The sequence below is a fragment of the Aspergillus stella-maris genome, assembly GCF_047715825.1.
Source record: "Aspergillus stella-maris strain CBS 113639 unplaced genomic scaffold BDV14scaffold_15, whole genome shotgun sequence".
NCBI classification, from domain to species: domain Eukaryota; kingdom Fungi; phylum Ascomycota; class Eurotiomycetes; order Eurotiales; family Aspergillaceae; genus Aspergillus; species Aspergillus stella-maris.
In genome coordinates, this window is record NW_027396809.1 from 227,689 (window position 1) to 248,270 (window position 20,582).

General features: G+C 51.6%; 8 protein-coding genes across 8 annotated transcripts; 5 read left to right on the top strand and 3 right to left on the bottom strand.

Moving 5' to 3' along the window:
* Positions 1-2,421: 2,421 nt before the first annotated feature.
* On the bottom strand, positions 2,422-2,805 carry BDV14DRAFT_198264 (uncharacterized protein; the record flags this gene model as incomplete). The annotated part of the gene is made up of 2 exons (XM_073772889.1): positions 2,422-2,434; positions 2,603-2,805. 2 exons carry the CDS (start codon positions 2,803-2,805, stop codon positions 2,422-2,424), a joined length of 216 nt encoding a protein of 71 aa, XP_073630128.1.
* A 1,602-nt stretch (positions 2,806-4,407) lies between these two features.
* On the top strand, positions 4,408-5,742 carry BDV14DRAFT_198265 (uncharacterized protein; the record flags this gene model as incomplete). The annotated part of the gene is made up of 1 exon (XM_073772890.1): positions 4,408-5,742. The coding sequence occupies one exon, from the start codon at positions 4,408-4,410 to the stop codon at positions 5,740-5,742; it is 1,335 nt and encodes a 444-aa protein (XP_073630129.1).
* A 437-nt stretch (positions 5,743-6,179) lies between these two features.
* Positions 6,180-6,806, top strand: BDV14DRAFT_170134 (uncharacterized protein). Its single transcript, XM_073768156.1, has 2 exons — positions 6,180-6,414; positions 6,482-6,806. Exons 1-2 carry the CDS (start codon positions 6,322-6,324, stop codon positions 6,650-6,652), a joined length of 264 nt encoding a protein of 87 aa, XP_073630130.1. The 5' UTR covers positions 6,180-6,321; the 3' UTR covers positions 6,653-6,806.
* A 13-nt stretch (positions 6,807-6,819) lies between these two features.
* Positions 6,820-10,496, bottom strand: BDV14DRAFT_170136 (vacuolar protein sorting-associated protein 54). Its single transcript, XM_073768157.1, has 3 exons — positions 10,060-10,496; positions 7,241-10,010; positions 6,820-7,190 (listed from the first exon to the last, which is right to left on the bottom strand). The coding sequence occupies exons 1-3, from the start codon at positions 10,274-10,276 to the stop codon at positions 6,998-7,000; spliced, it is 3,180 nt and encodes a 1,059-aa protein (XP_073630131.1). The 5' UTR covers positions 10,277-10,496; the 3' UTR covers positions 6,820-6,997.
* A 194-nt stretch (positions 10,497-10,690) lies between these two features.
* On the top strand, positions 10,691-13,317 carry BDV14DRAFT_32351 (MCM DNA helicase complex subunit MCM5). The gene is made up of 3 exons (XM_073776548.1): positions 10,691-10,894; positions 10,945-11,071; positions 11,118-13,317. Exons 1-3 carry the CDS (start codon positions 10,758-10,760, stop codon positions 13,008-13,010), a joined length of 2,157 nt encoding a protein of 718 aa, XP_073630132.1. The 5' UTR covers positions 10,691-10,757; the 3' UTR covers positions 13,011-13,317.
* Positions 13,318-13,541: 224 nt separating this feature from the next.
* BDV14DRAFT_170140 (ribokinase) lies at positions 13,542-15,144 on the top strand. The gene has a single exon (XM_073768158.1). The coding sequence runs from the start codon at positions 13,625-13,627 to the stop codon at positions 14,750-14,752; it is 1,128 nt and encodes a 375-aa protein (XP_073630133.1). The 5' UTR covers positions 13,542-13,624; the 3' UTR covers positions 14,753-15,144.
* Positions 15,145-16,182: 1,038 nt separating this feature from the next.
* Positions 16,183-18,138, top strand: BDV14DRAFT_170143 (uncharacterized protein). Its single transcript, XM_073768159.1, has 2 exons — positions 16,183-16,564; positions 16,633-18,138. The coding sequence occupies exons 1-2, from the start codon at positions 16,450-16,452 to the stop codon at positions 17,652-17,654; spliced, it is 1,137 nt and encodes a 378-aa protein (XP_073630134.1). The 5' UTR covers positions 16,183-16,449; the 3' UTR covers positions 17,655-18,138.
* Positions 18,139-18,176: 38 nt separating this feature from the next.
* BDV14DRAFT_32372 (transcription factor TFIIIC subunit TFC1) lies at positions 18,177-20,470 on the bottom strand. The gene is made up of 2 exons (XM_073776549.1): positions 19,762-20,470; positions 18,177-19,714 (listed from the first exon to the last, which is right to left on the bottom strand). The coding sequence occupies exons 1-2, from the start codon at positions 20,009-20,011 to the stop codon at positions 18,270-18,272; spliced, it is 1,695 nt and encodes a 564-aa protein (XP_073630135.1). The 5' UTR covers positions 20,012-20,470; the 3' UTR covers positions 18,177-18,269.
* Between the last annotated feature and the right edge of the window lie 112 nt (positions 20,471-20,582).

Here is a 20,582-nt window from a genome sequence, read left to right on the forward strand (position 1 = left end):
TTTCGTGGTTCTAAATTTTGGTTGCGATCGATTTAAAGCATTGTCATTAATGCGGCGCATTGAGGTGGGCGTCGATTCATCACAAATAGTCTAGCTAGCGGGACTCGTACCGCGGCGACATTCGTCGGTTGCAACACAGGGCTAGCAAATAAGGCCGAGTTGACTTTAGAATGAACTACACTTTGTAAGAATGCGGATCGTGAAAATAGTCTCCTCAAGGAACTATTGCTCGCCGGATGTTGTTCTAAACTTGATTTAGGCGCAGTTGTTCCCTTTATATACCTAAGTAGGCAGGTGTAGGCTCTATCGCACCTTCCTTCAATATGCCCCCTGCCTGTCCTTGAATATTCAAAACAGGTGCATCCACCAGCTTGTTCCTTCCTTATGTTCCTCGACGGCAGTACAATATCTACCTCCTCTGTGCATAAACGAACGTCGTGGTGTAGACATCCTTCAAATGAAGCGTGGCTAAGTGCTTCGCGCCGGGTTTTAGGTCTACATAGTGGACGTCCTAGATCTTGCATCCAATGCCTGTATTGCGACAAGGCTGAAACTAAATTTCAACCTTTCTAAATAAGAATGAATCTCTCCCTCATAAGGTTTGCCGCTGTGATGCTTAGATAGCACATGTCGCGAAGAGGCTCTTACTTAGAACTGATGGCGCAATATCACGGCGGGTAGGCGAACCTTCCTGCAGAAGTATAACAAAACAACGACGTAAGTTCAACAAGTCTTTCATCTTAAGCTATTTTACATGATATGCTGTAAGTCCTGGTTGAGAAAAAATGTCCCCCTTCCTCGTCAGGCATCCAGCTGACGCGGAGCGTGATATATGCAGGTAGAGCAACTCCCACTTCCATTCATACAAAACAAAAAAGGCTCCGCTCGCAAAAAATGGAACATACAACAGTAGGGATTCGCATGTGGTCACCCACCATACTACTAACCTACCGGCGTGTGGCTTAAGTACGGCTGAGCGGACGGGAAGCCCTGTTCTCCACACCCTGTGGTCGTATGTGCTTATTTGTTCAAATTGAAATTTGATATAGAGCTAACCACCAAGATACTGAACCACTACCCGCAAGCCATCTACCTAACCCTGAAGCCGCCCCGTACTCCAATAGGAGGCCAAGAAGAAGAAGCAGACGAAGATCAAGCGAGTGCCGACAGTGGCCAAATGATACCCTTAACGCTCCGACTATACAGAGAGGAGCCATCGACTCGTCGCAATGCAAAACGTTCATACCTCTCAAATTCTTAACCCATCATTAACATAACGCCAGGACGACATGGTAGCCTCATGGGGCTGGATTTCGTACTTTGTGCCCTACGCCGCACTGAAGATCTAGGTAAGGCGCACCGCGGCTGCGTCAGCTAGAGTTGGCATTTGAAGATCTTGCCCTAACGTACACAGCTCGGTGCCCTACTTTTATATTACGTACGCAGTTCCCTATATTGACGATCGTACATGACAGGCAGGTAGTGTGCTGCTGAGGTGGGTATCCCTGGATATCCTCCATCGTTGGCGTTTTCTGGTCCAACAGTCGAATCAGGAATTCATTCCAATGACCCATGGCCTCTAATTATCTCCTTTGAGTTGGAAAGGAGCCTTGCGTTAAACGAACCAGAAGGTGTATAGACGCCCTTGACTGTACTCCCTATCGATCTTCGGAGTCTGCGAAGCTCCAATGGACGCCAAGGCAGCCTGCATAGTTGAGAAGCACTAACTGGGCAGGAAGTACTCTCGGCTGCGGCACTCCTTGGGGCCTTGAAACTGCAGATCTTGGAGCATTATGAGGTAGTGGGCTCTTCGATCTCTACGTGTATCATGCTGAGGTCGCTGACGTCTGTGCATAAGCAAGTGGTTTGATACATTGCAGCAAGAAGTGGTAGAAAATAGACTAATGGTCTTCATAAATACTATTTTAGGTCCTTGAGAACATATTCCCTGGAATTGTAGGCTCAAGAAACATGCTGGTTGCCGTCTTTGCTCCTCTGAGTGGCTGCATTGCATCTTCGCATGATTCTGCAACGCCCTGGAGGTTGTAGATCTTATAGGATTAAGGGGAAAAGCACCGCCGGTTGACCTCAAAGCTTGCGAGGTGATAGCATAGCCGAAGGCCTGATCTACATGGCCCTGATAGGCATTGTCCTTGCGAGCTTCGATCGATCTGTCGTATCAAGCCGTCTGACTGGATGAATACGTTCTCGGCCTCGCCTTGGCGAGTGTTCCACCTGCAGTAAGATGTAGATCTTCCACACACTGAGTCAAAGTCAGCGCTTTTGGGGGTGTCTGAGCCTTGGGGGCTATTTACGCAGTAGAAGCCGGGGGGTGTGGTTAATGAACAGAGATGACTCTTCTCTAAATCTATATAAACCCCCCTCAGTACTTCCCATGAGAATACATCAACTCAACTCAACTCAGCTCAACATTCTAAACGAATAATCAGACTTCACTCGAACCTCCTCTTTCTTGAAACAGCCCCAATCCATCTACAGCAAAATGTAGGTCTTACAATTCCCTTTTCGTTTTTCTTTTTCTTCTTCTTCCTCTTCCTCTTCCTTTTCAATTCTTCCCAATTATGCATACATACATACTCACCTCCTCCTCCATCCAGGAAGCTCACCATCGCACCAATTCTCTCCCTCCTCTTCGCCACCGGCACCCTCGTCGCCGCAGCACCCGCCGACTCTGCGGACCCGCGCGACCTCTTCCAGCTCGAGAAGCGCTGCCAGGGTGACCGCGACTATTGTGACGGTGCGGCCATTCGCTGCTGTGCGGGCTTCTGTTGCACTGATCGCCATGGGGGTGTGAGATATTGCGAGCCGTGTAACTAGATTGGTTGACCACAGGCTTTCTATAGGGAGAGCTTTTTTTTGAGCATGCGTACTTTTGGGAGGGGGGCGGTGGCGGTCTGGGAGCTTAGGGCTTATGTGTGACTGGAGGCAATGAGGGGTATTTAGAATGGACGGAGAGTTAGGACGGCAAGGCGGAAAGGTATTAGGCAATGCATATCCTTCTGCTTTAATGAGGACAGCAGTGCCCACCTTGACCAAATTGGATTCGTTAGAGGTCTCTCGCTTTATTACTTTCGCTCGTAACTTGGCTTCTTTCACTCATGCTTGGAGCTTCATTCTCGGCATGCTGTGTAAGTTGTTAGACAATGCTACATTTCTCAACGTATAACATGATTTATTTCAATTGAGTATGGCCTGCGTACCAGATACTAAAGAAGTAGGTATAGATGCCGGATCTTACCAGACAGTGGATGCTTAAGTAGTCCCCAATATACCAGGACAGCTACATCCCCTTAGCTGCTCCCACCAGAACCATAGAGTATAACTGGTTTGCTAGCTACAATCCACAGATGCATATGCCAATGTCGTTCCTTCCCAATTTCTCAGGGGTTATGCCCATCGCGCCTTCCCCCAGTTGAATACTTGTCCACACAAACAGGGAAGGCACGATGAGTGCTCGGGTCGTTCCTTCCAAATTCTAGCGAGATCCCATTGCTCCTTTCTCCCAATCACAGATTGAAGCACGGCGGCACCTATGGTAGGTAGGGAATGACGGGAGGTTGGGGGTGGCTCCTCGCTTCACGTTAAGCAGGTCTCTCCACAGTCCATCTGCAGTCCGTGGTGGTAAGGTAATCGTACCAAAAATTAGACAACTAGAAGATTCTTGCGTGGAGGTTTGCACCACCACGAAGAAGGTGATTAAATATTTATATTCATGACCAGCTGTCATAGCCAGGACGGTAAGAAAGGGTCAGGTACCGACAGTTGGTAAGTAGGTATACGATCCATAGCCCCATACCACGGCACGGACTTGAGACATCTGAGAGTCGTTCCTTCCCTGTATACATGACTCCCATCGCCCCTTCCCTCGGTACCTAGTAGTGCCTCGCACCTTCTTTGTACGTATTGCCGTTCGTCTTTTGGGGGAGGCAGAAGGTGTTACTGTGTCCTCGCCTAGCAAGCCATCAATACTGCTGCTGGTGGCGATTGTTTGCAGCTGTTTCAAAAACTGCCCTTGATTACTGGCGCTTTTATTCAGAAAACCTCCCAGCATGCGTATCCATGCGATCCTGCAGAGTCGGGTCATGCCTCTGGGTTCAACCGGGCTGTTCGCATCTCTTTCACTATTGGCTTACTCCCCGAGTCTCATTGTCATGTCTATGAAAGCCCATCACACCAGTGTATTCCACCTCATCCTACTGTCAAAGGAAAGTGTTTGGAAAGGGCACTACAAGGTCTTTCAGCACCTTTTCATCAAAGAGCTTCCACACAATGAATTCACTAGCTATCGCATCTTTGGTTGACCCTTACCAGGAAGCATAAATACCCGCGTCGCCGTAATCTTCGATAAGGCTCAACGTACAAAAATATTTGACCTGCTAGTCAAAGATGAAAGCCATTCATAAAATGCGCAGGGTTCTCAAACTTGACCCGCTGGCACATCAAAGACTGCGATTCGAAAGGTTCAGATGGCGATGGGCGAGACGACTCTGCTGTCTAGGCCCAGAGCAAGAACCTAGTTACCACCTTTCTGAAGGTCACCCTTCGACTCCCTCAACGTACCTCCCGTCACCTGTCGAGGATCACGAGAAAATACGACCAGTTCTCAGAAGAACCTCCGGTACTGTCAGGCGTCCTGTTGTAGATCCGAATGGATCACCCGAGGTCTCGCGAAAAGGCCCATACTTTGCATTTGGGCAGCGCGACTCGCATGTTCAGTTACATGCTATGAATCCGGATCCTGCATCTGGTCCATCTGGTCCGTCTTCCTCTGGCCCTTCATCGTCGGATTTGGTGCGGTCGTCTGGGATTCTACGTGTTTTAGTCCCCGAGGGTGTCACCGCAAGAAAGCCTGTTGCGCCTAACGCACGCTTAGATGGGCCATCCAAACGACCTAAGAATCCACGCAGGGTAAGCTTCCCAAGGGCTCCGTCGCCGTTTCCAGCAGAAGAGCAGAATCTGAAGTCTCATTCCTCGTCGGACCTTTTGAGCCACTTTCCTCGTTCGACAAGCTGGTCGGATATGCTGGGCTTGCTGATGCAGGCTGTACCAGGGCACCGAAACGCTCAACCATCTTCTTCCGCAGCGGTCCCCAAGAACAAGAAGCCAATCCTACCATCGGATACGAACTCAGAAGGCTCATCCGACAGTATGGTACCAGCGCCTCTTTCGATCTGTCCACAGAGCGCTAGTGCTGCTAGTACGCCTGTCACTACTGATGCCGGGCCAGGCTCACTCCCTGCACCATCCCCTTCAGCCCGGTGGCTAAGTCAAGGCACCCGCTCGGGTTCAAGCAGACATACTGGACGACAACAGGGACAAGACTCGACCCCCCAAGGCCGCTTCGTCATCTACCACCGCGGCCCAACACCCAGGATCGTACCTCGAAAAGACGGCGTGCTATTCCAAACAGAGCACCCCATGGAAGTTTCTGAGATTCAAGTGGGTAATGAGCGCAAGCAACCTTCACTGCTGATCTCTCCCGATCTTTCTTCAGGGTTGTCACTGGAACCGGCTAGGCGTAGTCGGCGGCATAGCCGTACTCGTGAGCGCAGGATTGAGCGTCAGCCGCGAGCGCTGGAGACTCCAGCACCAGAGGCTAGTGGCTCCAGTCCGAGAGAGGCTGTTCTCGAGGCGGGGAGGGCAGCACAGGGTCGAAGGAGGAAGTCAATGTCGAAGTCGAGGTTGCCGGTGAGAGTGAGGGATGCTACAGAAAGCCAGTAAAATATCATCTACTGCGTAGGTATCTTTGCAGGCTCAATCCATTTCATCAAAAGCGAACCCCTCTCGTCGGGATGTGAGAGTAACAAGTTGGGCGATACTTGCAAAGTGTCCCAATCATTTATACATAGAGTTTCTTATGTTTATTCTAATCTAATTTTTTTCTATTCAAAAGCATTATACCTGACGCTTAGCAAATTCTGTTCCCTGTGCTGTTAAGTGTAAACTGTATACTGACCGCGTGCCTGATCACCACCAAAAGCCACTAATGAAGTAATCCCCTACAGTAACACGCAAGTGAGCCTCTCCCTGGAAGCTCCTGTAGCTCCAACCTAATCGTCATAACTTCTAGAAAGTACTTGTGGACAGATCAACCAAGGAGAAAGGGACCATGGTGAAGTCATATTTCCAACCACAACGATGACTTCATACTTCCGTCACGCCCCACAGCCCTACCCAGACCTCTATATAACCCTCACCACGACTCTGCCATTTCTTTTCAATCAGATCAAACAACTTTACTACTCTCTACCACAAGAACAAACCTCTTTTCTTCCCAACACCACAAATCACAATTTCAAGATGCCCCGCGGAACAGAATTCGCCTCCGACAACCAGGCCTCCGATAACCCGATCGAGAACGGCCCTACCAAGGTGCACGGCACAAACCCTGACGTGAGTCTTACCCAAACACCCTGCCTTTGTTATCACTCATGATGCTAACTTGTATGCGTGTCCGCAGCACGATCACCTCAACCGCACCGACCGCGTGGCCGCCATGCCCGAAGTAACCGGCAACTCTGAGCCTTACACAGGCCAGGGACAATACAAGAACCCCAATGGTAGTGGAAAGGGCGGACACGAGCCAAACACGCTTGGTGAGGAGAAGGGGGTTGGTGCTCAGGGTGTTTAATTTGAACTGCAAACATCATCAGTCACTTCATCTCTATACGGGACTACTGAGGAGTGATTGATTTGCATTATTTGTTGCATTGCAAGCTTTTGAATGGGCCTGGTGCCTGGATTGTATTCTATCATGATACGAATGAATTAAAGATGATCCGATGATCCAATATTTGTGGTTTGATTGAGTAGATGAAGAAGTAGTAATAGTAAGTCTATGCACATGAAAAGAAACAAAATAAGAAAAGCAGTATATAGTCGCTCAATGCTGTACAGTTGTCGAGGATGATGGTTGGTGAGGATATGGTTATAGATACAGTATTAGTATTCCAACTCGGTTGGTTGTGGGTTGGTCTTATGATTGTTTGTTCTCCCCTTCAGGCTTAGGAGAGCTCTTCCCCTGGTTGTTGCCGTTCTCAGCCGGTTCCTTACTTCCGCCAGTTTCGATTCTCTTCAGGTTAACCAATTCGAGGAGACGTTCGCCTAGGTCGCCGAAGCCGTCGATCTTGCTGAGTTTGGTTTGGAAATATTCTGCATCGCGTTGGAGTCTGCGATTGTTAGTATATTTTGGTTGAGGTAAAGTAGGGAGGAAGCGTACTTCTGCTTGCCGCTTTCCGTCTTAACTTGAGCTTCGTCAAACGCTCGGGTCCACTGGTCGCGGTAGCTCTGGAAGACAGGGTCCATGATCATCATGACTGTCATCTCCGGGAGGTGTCTGCTCAGAACACGGTGCAGAGTTCCAGTTTCCTTCGTGAGGGTCTCCATATACGGGCTGGGCCCGGAAGAGCTAGGACCAGAGTCCCAGTCGATCTTACGCATGGCATTGGCATGTACTGAGGATCGACCTCCCATGATTTCGACCAGCTTCTCGTGAATACCCGATTGGTGTTCTTGATATAGCCGCTTGACTTTGTCAAAGTCGGCCATGAGGGAGCTAGGCGGCGAGTGTCGGCGGACAAACTCGCGAATGTAAGGAACTAAAGCAATAATGAAGCTCAAGGCTTGTGAGGAAAGAGCAAGGTGCTTGGTTGTGATGTTCTTCAGCCCGGCACTCTTCGTAGCACCAGCGCCAAGAATCAACTGCGAAGATCGGGAGTTGAATAACTTCAGGGATTCTAGCAGACCGGCTGAAATGTCGGGGATCATGTTGGGAATGTTGGCCATCAGGAATTGATACTCCTCGATGCTTCGCATCATGGCCATGGCGGAGTCTGACAGGATGTATTTCTGCTCATCGATCACGGCATTTCGCACGGTTCCATTCTCTGTGCCTGATCCATTGACAGCGGACTCTGGTGCAGATTGGCCATTTTGCACCCATATCTTAGAAGCATCAACCCATACATCAATGTCTCTGGTGCTTGCACCTAGGATACGTCCAAGTATAGCTTCTTCTGGGGCTCCGAAATCCTTTGCGTCCCATCGATCTGCGTCCATGACCTGTACCGTTTTATGCCGTTGCTCGTTTCCAAATCGGTTAATGAAGTCTTTGATCTGGTTGCCAACGACAGTCTTGAAAGCAGCTCCACCGCGGCCAGAAATGGCCTCGCACTCATCCGCAAAAAGTCGGTTAAGTGTAAAGTACTTGACGAAGTCCTCTTTCGTTAGGTTAGCCGTCTGTTCCGATCGGACCTTGAGCACCTTGGTCGCCTGAGATTGGGCAATGTCGACTGCCTGGCCGAGCAGACTCGACATATCCAAAACCTGCAGAATCTCGTCCTGGGCGGCATGCGACACAGGCGCAGGTGTGCTAGGGGACTTTGGACTCTGAAGGCCGCCTAGTCCACTGGCTATATCCAAGAGAACCTTAACCTGAACACTCAGCCGGCGCAACGACTCACTGACGCCGCTATAGATCTGCGTAAGCATGCTGTAGGCATCTTCGGCGTCCATGGCCCGGAGGTTACGGGCAAGTATAGATGACTTCTCCTGCGCGCTAAGCTGGTGAGATTTATGGGTAGAGACAGAAACCATAGACTCGTTATCATCATCGTTACTGCTCGGCATATGCCTGCGAATCAAGCTCTTCATCTCTCGTAACACTGCAGTCTTGAAGGTGGTGGCAGCCGGTGTGGTATGGTGTACGCGTGCAAGACCGGTGAGGTGCGATCGCAGTTCTGTTCGCAATTTATCATCAATGGACATGTATGAAGGCGGTTCGGTCATGCTAGACCGTTGACCACCACGTTGTCGAGAGAATGAGTATCCCCATCTTTGCACTGTTGCAGCGACAGGGGCACTTTCAACATGACGTCGCAAATCACCAAGAAGCTCATTCAAGAAACGGTTCTCGTAGCCAGTGCCAATCTGGTATCTCAACCGGACAAGCTCGTTTGATGCGCCCTCCAGCGCTTTCAGTCTGCGCAGATCGACGGTCCGCCGCGCTTCGCCCTCTGATTGCTCTGGAGTATAGTTTCCGGCCATCAAGTTCTCGACCTTCTCGAGGCCATCCGCCGCTTCTTCGATATTTCCCACCTCGGCTAGCTCCTCGCATTGGGTGACAGACTGGACGACATCGCGTAGCTGAGAGACTGCATCAGAAAGCATGCGAACATTTTCTCTTCGGCGTCGTAGATTGACGATCTTTAATCCTCCCAAAGCCATTTCCTTATCGATTTTCTGGAGGTCCTTGCGCAGTACCTGTATCCGTTTCACCGAGTCTGCAGCTTCGGCATGCAATTCGCGCAGCGAACCGAGGGCAGTAAAGAAGGATTTTGAGGCAGTCGATATAGACGAAATAAGGTGTATTTCAACAGTATCCATGTACCAAGAAAGCTTTTCCTGAAGAATCGCGTTTGTCGCCAGGGCCTTTCTCCCGATTGGGGCAGGCTCAACAACCTCCACCTTGTTGTTATCTTTGCTAGGCGCTTTCGGGGGTGTCACGACCTCTGACCTCTCAGATACGACATCGAATGTTCGCGGGTTTTCGAGATGAAAGTCATCCTCAAAGTAGACCGGCGGAATCGTCGATAACGGGGTAATAGCGGGTGTTCGTCCACGGTTCGTTGACCTCTTGCGGCCTCCGGCATAAGGAGAACTGGAACGAGAAGTGGTTGATATGGCAGAAAGTCGGCGCTCCATACGTCCCGGGGTCAGCGGCCCATTCTCCTCCCTCGGCGAGAGTTGTCCTCCCCGCGCGAGTTGTGATTCCTGCTCGTTACCCTCCTTGGCCTCCTGAAAGACCTCATACAATGACCCCACTTGTGTCAGGTACGGCTCGAATACTTTACGGTCGACATGAGGAATGTTCGTTAACGTCACGGGAGGGATATCGCGGGTACTCGGAGGTTTGTATCCGCCAGACGCAGCGGAGGAATGGGGCACGAGACCAGTGCGGACAATCGGAGGCTGGAGGAGAGTAGAGATGGCTATACAATTAGTCGGAAGAACAACTGCACTGCGAACGAGTCAACGCACCATTCTGCCCTGATTCCGCTATCGCTCCATGTCGACTTGAAGGGTCGAGGACTCCGCCAATGCTCACGATCGAGCTGGCCGTTGAACCTCTCCTCAGGGGGTATCTCTGGGTCGAAACGCGGGGAGACTCGACTTGGTTGAATGAGTACTGAGATAACGACGGTGTCGAGGCACCGGAGGCCAGGCTGTCAATCGACTTCCGCGGGCTCGCAGACATCTCGCCGAGTCAAGCTGCGACTCTGGCAGCACCTAGCTCTATCACCTCACCTCAGCATGACAAGTGGCACGTAGCGTAGTATGTCGGAGCAGCCCACCGCGAGCTCAGGAAGTCAAGGGACAAACAAAGAACGTCCAAGTGAGCGAGGAACTGGCGACCGAATGTGACCTCGAGAATCAGACAGCTCACGGACAACAAAGCGATAGACGATAGCCCGGGCCGACTGCTGTGCTGCGTAGCTCAGCCCAATCGGGTAAGCCTGCTGGCCGCCCGCACTGCGCTAGTCTATTTTTGGATAGTCCGGATCATGTGATGTTCCGGACGCCGGTACCTGGTTTCTGCCTCGGATCTCAGGCGAAACAACTTAACGCGTGTTTCTACGCGACGCGTCTGTTCGTGTTCCTACCGAAGATTCATTTTGCTGCCTCCTTGCTAGCTTCACCTCCACAATCTTCAACACCACCACACTCTCTCTCTCACCATGGATAGACGAACACCATACACATTGAGCGTCCTCGGACCCAGCACTGACGGTGCTGAAGAGTCTCGCACACAAGTCCAGGCCAAGCTCAGGGAGTTTGTCCTCGAGTTCCAGCTGGACAATGCCTTCATCTACCGGTATGAAAGAACCTCGCAATCTCGATATAAGCAAAGCTTAGAATTTCCAGCGATCAATTACGGCAAAATGTCCTCGTTAAGCAGTACTACTGCGATATCGACATCGCCCACCTAATTTCCTACAACGAAGAGTTGGCCCACAAACTCACCACCGAGCCTGCAGACATCATCCCTCTGGTCAGTATTTTCATCAAAATTGCCTGCCCCAGCTAACAGTCCCTAGTTCGAGGCAGCTCTGCAGCAATGCACACAACGCGTCGTATTTCCCCAGCAGCGCGATATAGTTCTCCCTACCCACCAACTCCTCCTCCACTCTTCAGCCACCCACATCTCCATTCGCGACCTAAACGCCACAAACATCTCCCACCTTGTCCGCATCCCAGGTATCGTAATCGGTGCCTCCACAATCTCCTCGAAAGCCACATCCGTCCACATTCGCTGCAAGTCCTGCGACCACGCTGAGAACATCCGAGTCGACGGTGGTTTCTCGGGTCTCACCCTCCCCAGACGGTGCGGCCGTGAGAAGCAACCCGGCGACCAGCCCGACCAGCAATGTCCGCTCGACCCTTATGTGGTCGCGCACGAGCGATCTCAATTCGTCGATCAGCAAGTGCTTAAGCTTCAAGAGGCTCCCGACCAGGTTCCGGTTGGTGAACTCCCGCGACACGTTCTCATCTCCGCCGATCGGTATCTCGCCAACAGAGTCGTTCCCGGTTCTCGCTGCACAGTGATGGGTATTTTCTCTATCTACCAGAAAGGAGGAAAGAAGGACGGCGCTGTGGCCATTCGCAACCCCTACCTCCGGGCTGTCGGTATCACCACAGACCTCGACCACACAGCCAAGGGCAGTTACATCTTCACAGAAGAGGAGGAGCAGGAGTTCTTGGAACTCAGCCGCCGCCCAGACCTCTACGACGCTCTCGCTAGGAGTATCGCTCCTTCAATTTATGGAAACCTTGATATCAAGAAGTCTATTGTCTGTCTTCTTATGGGTGGCTCAAAGAAGATTCTTCCCGACGGCATGAAGCTTCGTGGAGACATCAACGTCCTCCTTCTTGGAGACCCCGGTACCGCCAAATCCCAGCTTTTGAAGTTCACCGAGAAAGTCTCGCCAATCGCCATCTACACATCCGGTAAGGGTTCATCCGCCGCCGGTCTGACAGCCTCCGTTCAGCGCGACCCCGCAACCCGCGAATTCTATCTTGAAGGTGGTGCTATGGTCCTCGCCGACGGCGGTGTAGTCTGCATCGATGAGTTTGACAAAATGCGCGACGAAGACCGTGTTGCAATCCACGAAGCAATGGAGCAGCAAACCATTTCCATCGCCAAGGCAGGAATCACGACCATCCTCAACTCCCGTACTTCCGTCCTCGCAGCCGCTAACCCCATCTTCGGCCGCTACGACGATCTCAAGACACCCGGCGAGAACATCGATTTCCAAACGACTATCTTGTCCCGTTTCGATATGATCTTCGTCGTCCGTGACGATCACGAGCGATCCCGCGATGAGTCCATTGCTCGCCACGTCATGGGTGTGCACATGGGCGGCCGCGGTATCGAAGAACAAGTCGAGGCTGAGATCCCACTCGAAAAGATGAAGCGGTATATCAGCTACTGCCGCAGCCGCTGTGCCCCGCGTCTATCCCCAGAGGCCGCTGAGAAACTCTCGTCTCACTTCGTCTCCATCCGCAAACAAGTGCACCGCGCCGAACTCGACGCGAACGCCCGCTCCTCCATCCCTATCACCGTCCGTCAACTCGAAGCCATCGTCCGTATCACAGAGTCACTGGCAAAACTCCAGCTTCAGCCCATCGCCACAGAAGCGCACGTCGACGAAGCCATCCGCATCTTCCTTGCTTCTACAATGGACGCTATCACACAGGGTGAGGGTCAAGGAAGCCGAGAGATGATGGAGGAAGTCTCGAAGATCGAAGACGAACTTAAGCGCCGTCTACCAATTGGCTGGAGCACGAGTCTTGCAACGCTTAGAAGGGAGTTTGTCGATGGACGGGGTTACACTGAGCAAGCTCTCAATCGGGCGGTCATTGTACTCCAGCGCAGAGGGACGATTCAAATTCGGAGTGGAGGGTCGCAGGTTTATCGGCAGGGTGTATAGTTGGTTTTCGTGGATTTATGGTAAACTGGAAGCATATCTGATACCTTGTTGGGTTATGTAGCGGGTTGAGTCGGCGTTGGTTGTTTATGGTTCTACTAGATACTTTAAATGATGATAATTGAACGATAGCATGATATTGTGCAACTGGACTGTCCATGTAGCACCTATATTTTTGGTTTAATTATCTTACCTGCCAAATGTTACCCACCTGCTCTTGATAGTATCTGCTTCCTTCAGTCGTCACGATATATTATATATCGTGACTATAACCGGCTGACATAACTATCTGGCGACAGCATCCTGAATCCGTTATCAGCCATTGACCTTTTACCCTCAGTCCCATAAGCGAGAAAGACACTAAATGGCACAGGGCACAATTGAGAAGCATAAAATCTATCTCGAAGGCTACTAAGTCTGTTGTGCCTGTCCCAGGCGCGGTTCATTCCATCGGTACCATAACCGCCGATAGGCGAGACCGGGCGCGAGAAGATTGAACCCCACCAGTGCTTTACCTCCCCGCATCGACGTAACCCTCTAACTTATCTACCTACCTGCCTTCGTTAGGTATCTTCCAGATTACCTCAACCTCTCCCTCTCAATTCCACCACCCGACAATGGCGCCCTCAATCCGCATAATCGGCTCCCTAAACGCCGACATGGTCTCCGTGACCCCGCGCTTCCCAGATGCAGGCGAAACAATCACCTCCTCCGCATACTTTACATCCGCCGGCGGGAAGGGCGCGAATCAAGCCGTTGCATGCGGGCGCCTCTCACGCCCCCAATCGGATTCCTCATCCTCCGATGTACAAGTTGAGATGGTTGGTGCTGTTGGCGGGTTAGACGGGCACTTCTCCGCGCTGTTACAACCCACACTATCGAGATCGGGTGTTGCGACGGACCGCGTTAAGGTTGTTGAGGATGCTTATACGGGTGTTGCTGTTATTATTGTTGATAGTTCGGCGGGGGGTGAGAATCGGATCTGTTTCTCGCCCGGTGCGAATTACTCGGGGATGAAGAGTGAGAAATCCGTGCTGGATATGGCGCTCGCGGAGCCAGTGCCGGATATCATTGTTATGCAGGGTGAGATTCCGACTGAGACGACGGTTGGGATACTCCGGACGATTGCCGAATATAAGGAGGGTCAGAGGAAGAGTGGGAAGAGGGGGATTGAGGCAGGACCAGATGTGATTTTTAATCCTGCGCCTGCCCCGCCGGGCGGATTGCCGGGTGATGTGTATAAGGGTGTTGATCACTTGGTTATGAATGAGACGGAGGCGGAGCTTATGACTCCTGATGAGGAGACCTTGCTGTCAGTGCCTGGTATTGAGAAGGGTCAAGATGGGAAGGAGAAAGTCGCAAGATACTTCCATTCTCTGGGGGTCAGTTATATCCTCGTTACGCTCGGCGCAAAGGGTATTTGGTATAGCGCTGCAGACCCCGGCTCTGGATCAAGCCTAACCAACCGCGTCACAAACGAGATCCCTGCGTCGAAAGTCAGTCGGGTGCTTGATACCACGGCGGCGGGGGATACATTTGTGGGTGCGTATGCGGTAAAAATTGCGCGGTGGCGGGAGGCAAGGCGGGGAGATGGACTTGCCGCGAGCAATTTAACGGATGATGAGAAGAAGACCCGGTACGGAAGCGTTATGGATGAGGCGATGGACATTGCGACGAGGGCTTCCGCGCGCTGTGTCGAGAGGCAGGGTGCTATGGATAGTATCCCGTGGGAGGACGAGATCTGAGCTGTCCAAGAACTGAACGAGCCTGGTGCAGAATACATAGTGCTAGTAAAGTATGCGCGGGGCTAATGCGTTGTATGATACGGGTCATATCTGGCGCCCTAAAAGATATAGAAGAGATAGAAATAGAGTTACTACCACGCTGATGTCTTTCACTGCGCTTCTAGCTGGCTGGGGTTCTGTTTCATCTAATGCAGACAATATCAAGAATAGCATTGATTTTGTCTTGAAGCAGGCGCTTAAGCACTTCGAAGACTTGCAGTGAAGGTATACGCAAAGCATATGCGATCCTTCAGTCCTCGGGCAGACATACCTGCCCCGTGGCAATTGGCAAAGCAAACCCAGACCAGCGTTCGCAGCACAAGTGCAACTGCGACTTGCTTATCAGTTTCCGATTTCTAGCCCATACAGTACTGGGACTGAAAATTGGATACTCTACGCGCTCAATCTATAAATACTCACTACTTACCTCGCCCTAATCAAAGCACAAGCCATTGAGAAGTAAGCAGCACATAAACCAGAGCAAGTAACCCACATTCCCCAGCAACCGCCATCAATTACTTTATTTAGCATGACATGACATAGCGTGGACATAGCATAGCATAGCATAGCATAGCAGCACAGCACAGCGCATGATTCGGCAGCCATGTTTCAGCTCGGCGCGAAGCATGAAACACGGGCTAGAGGCGCCGGACTGAGAACGCGCCGTGCACGGGCACGAAATCTAGGTTAGAAATTAGAATGAGCCGGGTGAGATTATCTAGCGAGGGGGTGGCGATCATGAGTGATTCACGAGCAGTGGCACAGTTGAGCAGGTGGGGGATTGTCATGTCTTAAGATTGAGATTACGAGGAGCAGTAGTGGCAGCAGTTAAGAACTGAAAGACTGGTAAGGGTTCATGAGTTCGTTCGCATCAAGTTCAGTTGAAACCTGCTTGACGCGAGGCTGAATACGTGGTTCGACGAGGAGAAGTAAGCCGGAATCAAGAAACGCGACAGGACGGGCTGGCTGACATCCACGACCTCCATCCATCAAGGGACGCGTTGAAGGAGTCAAGGACAAGGAGGAATTGTATAGAACGAAGCTGATGGTGTCGTGCTGGAATGTCACGCGCCGTAAATACCGGACTTTGAGTATGGCAAAGAGCGTGAACGTGGAGTATATTACGGTACCCGTATGTAATCCCGACGCGCCTTAGCTGCTCAAGTGAGGGGAAGATGGGCAATTATTGGATGGAACTGGACGATGCCTTGCATGCAGGATCATGAAGATAGCTAGTAGTACTCCATAGACTCTCTTAAAGTAGAGACACGAACGGGACGCGCTCGTCTTGGAATTGGTGCCGTGGTGGAGGGGGCTACTATACATACCCATTCCATTCCATTCCTGCTCTCCTCTTGGATATTTCGACTCGAGGTAATCTCACCGTGCAGGCATTCTCCATAACGTGTGCCCTTGCCTCCTCCTGTCTTGTCTGTCTATAATAACTATCTATCTCTTTGTCCTACCTACTTACTTCTTTGTCTTTACTCACGAGTTAACGTCTTTCTGTGTCAATCGTATAGTAAACAGACCGCCAATCAGACCCCACCAGGACCTCCCGCTGTCTGCCGCTTTACTTCCCGCGACCAAAACAATCACTTCCTCCTCTCTTACCACCTTCATCCATCTCTCGTTCACCATCACCATCTTCTCTCAGCATGGCCGCCATCACAATGACTTCTCCGGCCGTGCGACAGCCGTTTGCGCCTCTGGACGCCACCCGCATACGATCCCTCATGCGCTCAAAGATGAACCTCCAAAACAAGCAGAATGGTACGATACCCACCCTATACAATCATCCATACAATCCACCCGACGCGTCAATACTAATTACTTTTCAGGCCTCGTCTCTTTAGCCAAACGCCAGCCCCTTGCAGACTCCGACTCCGAGAACATTGATCCAACAGCATACAAGTCCACCAAGCGAAAGCGCTCCCTCGATGACGAAGACGACACCGAGAATGACAAGGCACCCCTCAAGAGCATCAACCTCAGCCCGCTTAAGCCCATGAAGAGCTCCCGCATGGCATTTAGCATCCTCGAGGATTCAGCCCCCGTTACACCAAGCACACCTACCAAGTCTCACCATGCATCTACACCCAAGTCTGCTCCTCTCAAGCCTGCAGGACGCTCTCCTCAGATGAAGGCTTCCAAGCCCTTTGCTCGCCGCTCCACAGTCTCCAAGAACCGCCCTGAATCCGCACGCAAGGGAGTCTCCCGCCCTTTCTCTCTCGCTGCCGCCCTTTCCAATGGCAAGTCCAAGTCCAAGCCAGCTGCTCCAGCCTCCACACCTAAGATGCCCATGCCAGCCTCCTGGTCCTTTGAGATCTACGTCGACTCAGAACAAGAAGAGATGACGAACCTCATGCAGCACTCTACTTGCGTTCTTGACATCAGTGATGACGAGGGCAAAGTCGAGACTGTCTCTGACCACCGCGGGAAGGAGAATATCCCTCCTGCTGATGCTGGCGTTGTTCTTCCTCGTGCCACTCGCAGCACCACTGCCTCTGCCGCTGCCCGCAAGGCTACTCTTGAGTCTGATATGAAGGATGAGCCTCGCTCGCCATTGGGTGAACTCAATGCTGCCGATTACTATGGTGAAGACTGCCATGCATTCTCGTATGAGGTTATCTATGACGAGGAGGATGATGTGCCTGAGAAGACCAAGGTCCCTGCGTCGACCTTTGAATTCGTCCGTCCGACGCTTCACAGCCGGAGCAAGCTCTCTAGCATGTCGTCGATTGATTCGGTGCTCGAAGACGTTGCTTCCTCGGTTCAAGCTGAACCAGAGACCAAGGCTTCCGAGATTGAAATCTGGGAGAGCGAGAGCGCAGGCGAGGAGGCCGAAGCTGCCTCTGCCTGAAGCTTTCAAAAGAAAAGTTCACTTCCTGTCTTACTGTTTGATTCTGTCTGATTGACTTGCTGGCGTTGGATACTCGCGGCGTTTTATGTCCCTTACTATGCCTTCTGTTCTGGATACCCTACTCGATTGCTCTGCCTACCTGTCTGTGTCTGTCTGACTCTTTTCCTTATTGTCGTCGCTACTGTCAGTGCCAGTGTCCTTGTTTTGTCCTGCGTATTTCCTTGTGTCCTTTAGCCTTGCATCGCTCGTACTGCATCGCATCGCCTCGCATCGCATTGCGTTCCTTTACTTTTAACTGTCTGCGTTGCTGTCTCTTTCCTTTCATTGTTATCTTATCCTCTCTTATTACCTACCTTTTTCTATCCTACCACCTGCATGGATGTCATGCCAGCATGTACATCTCACCTAATGAGCTCGGATGTCACGTTTGATGCCGTCACGATGTATTTATTCTTTGAGGTAATTTCATTACTTACTATTACTATTACTGCTTTTTTCTTGAGCTTAAACAGTAAACTAAACGCAGTGGATAAGCACTTCGATTGTGATTCTCGTCGTACTCGTAGTTTACACGTCGAGAATAAAATGAAGGTGGCGGGTGACATAAGATCTACCTTAGTCTATATCATCCCCATCATCATCCTCTTCGTCCTCATCCCCATCTCCATTCCCGTCCATATTCTTCGAAAGGTTTGAACGTCTCGACTGCTTCGACTTCCTGGCTGCGCCACCCGCAGTGTTCGCAGCAGCAGCATCTACAGCCTCAGTAGCAGCCTCAAGCATCTCCTGCTGCTCGATGGCCTCCTCTTCACCTTCACCTTCACTCTCAATGCCCTGCTCATCCTCTTCTTCAGCCTCCGCTGAGGCTGCATTCTTCCCCTTCCCACCCCCCTTCCCCTTCGCGACCTTAGCCTTCCCCTCCCTCCACCCAGGCGACCCCTTAATAACGCTCCTTAACTCCGTCGCAAGGGCAAGGATCCACCCACTTACTTCCTCTGCCCCGGGATCCAAGAAGAAATCCGCAAGACCGTGTTCGGGGTCCGCATGGTCCGGCATTCCTAGGATGGGCGCGTACTCTTCGTCACTGGGGACAGGGCGCCCTTCGTACATAGCTAGGATCTTATGGCGCATTATGGATTTTAACTTGGCGGCTGTGCCGTTTCCGAGCCACCCGTCTACGGCGATGTCGCATTTTTCGCGGCTGAATGTTGGTGACGGGTTTGGAGGGTGGAGGATAGAAAGGAGTAGCGGGTCCGTAATGTCGCAGAACATCCACATCCTTCCGTCAAGTGGGAGCGGAGGTTGACCAGAGAAGAGATGCGATGTTGTAGATACCGCAGCCTCGGGGTTATTCGGGACGCCGAAGTTGAGTTCGTTGGGTCGGGGGAGGAGTGTATGTCTTCTTCCGCCGGCGGTATCGCGATCGTGCTTGTCGCGTGCTGTTTCGGAGGTCCCGGGGAGAATGCGGAACATGGCTGTTTGGTAGATGCGCCAGGAGGGGTCTGTTCGGGGGTCTTGGCCGAAGGCGATGATTGCGTCGCGCCAGGGGCCGCTGCGGAAGATGTATCCTGCGTAGGGGATTGCGTGGCGGAGGGCGTAGCGCTGTTCGATGGATGTGAGTTGGTTTCTTAGGGCGCGGCGGGACCAGGCGGGGCGGGTTTTGAAGAGGTTGAGGACTATATCTATTGTTTCGCGGAGGATAGGGTCTGTTATTAGTTCAATGGGTGGGCAGTTTGCGCGCGGCGCGTTGGGGATGACGGGGATGTCGTAGGGGACAAGGTGAGTGAGGACTTTGGCAGCTTGTTGCGTGTTGATTGTTGTTGGGTTACCGGCTTGGTCGAGGGTTTGCTTGACGGTTGGGTTTTGGCGGTAGAAGTAGTTGAAGGGAATGTCGCCGTGGCTGAAGGAGGGTGGGGGGATGATGTCGACGTTCGAGATGGCGCCTTTGCTCATGTCGAGGTCCCAGGTCTTCATTTTCTGGTAGTCAAAGGGAAGGATTTGCTCTCGGAATCGAGATACAAATGGGCTGTTTGTTGTTGAGAAGACAAAGTCGGGGATTCCTGCTGGCGTTAATACTGTATCTCGTGCCAAACAATAAAGTACTTACCTCTAAACACATGCGTCCGCTCAACCAGCCCAACAGGCTCGACCTCATACTTCCCAACATTGTCGCGCAGAGTCTCCAGTAACTGACGAGCAGTAGGCCGAGGAGGCCCATCCTGTACTTGCGCAGCTGGATCATGGGAGAAGGGATCATTTGATCCCCTCTTCCTCTTGCGACCCGTCCGCTTGGGAACCGTCACTTGAAGCAAGATATTGTGTGATGGTGAGCTAGTTGACTGTAATGGCCTTGCCATTGCGTCCTCTGGCCGGAGTACCAAGTTTGCTGAAGTGTCCGCCTTGGGCGGGTTGAGGGTCTATCATTGTCAGAGGGCCAGACCATATCAATGTCAGGCCAAGACGAACCTTGATAATACCCGCGCTTCCTTGAAGGGTGTCAATGGCTTTGTCGACATTCTTGATTATGGCCGGATGTTCGATGCAGACCATAGGACGGTTAGGTATATCGTAAAAAGGCGCCGTCCGGGAACTATTCTCTGCCATGGTTTTGGGATACAGTCACGCACTGTTCCTGCTTTGTGAAGTGGTTGTCCGCCTAGGCAGGCGATATTGAAAGAATTACTCTGCACAAATTATTCGAGCTCCTTAGGTCAAAAACTAATCAAGAATTCAAATGCTCAACATCGAGGCTTTGCATTCAATCATCAATCCCCATTACCGTCCAGAATCGTTGCTGCCTCTCGAAGCTGTCGCATGCACTGGTGAAGAATGACAGAAGCAAACACGGCAAACACAAAGACTGGGAAGCGGAGGGCACTGGCAGAAAGACAGGCGATCCCCCGGTCTTTCCCTTTTCGGCCACTGCTC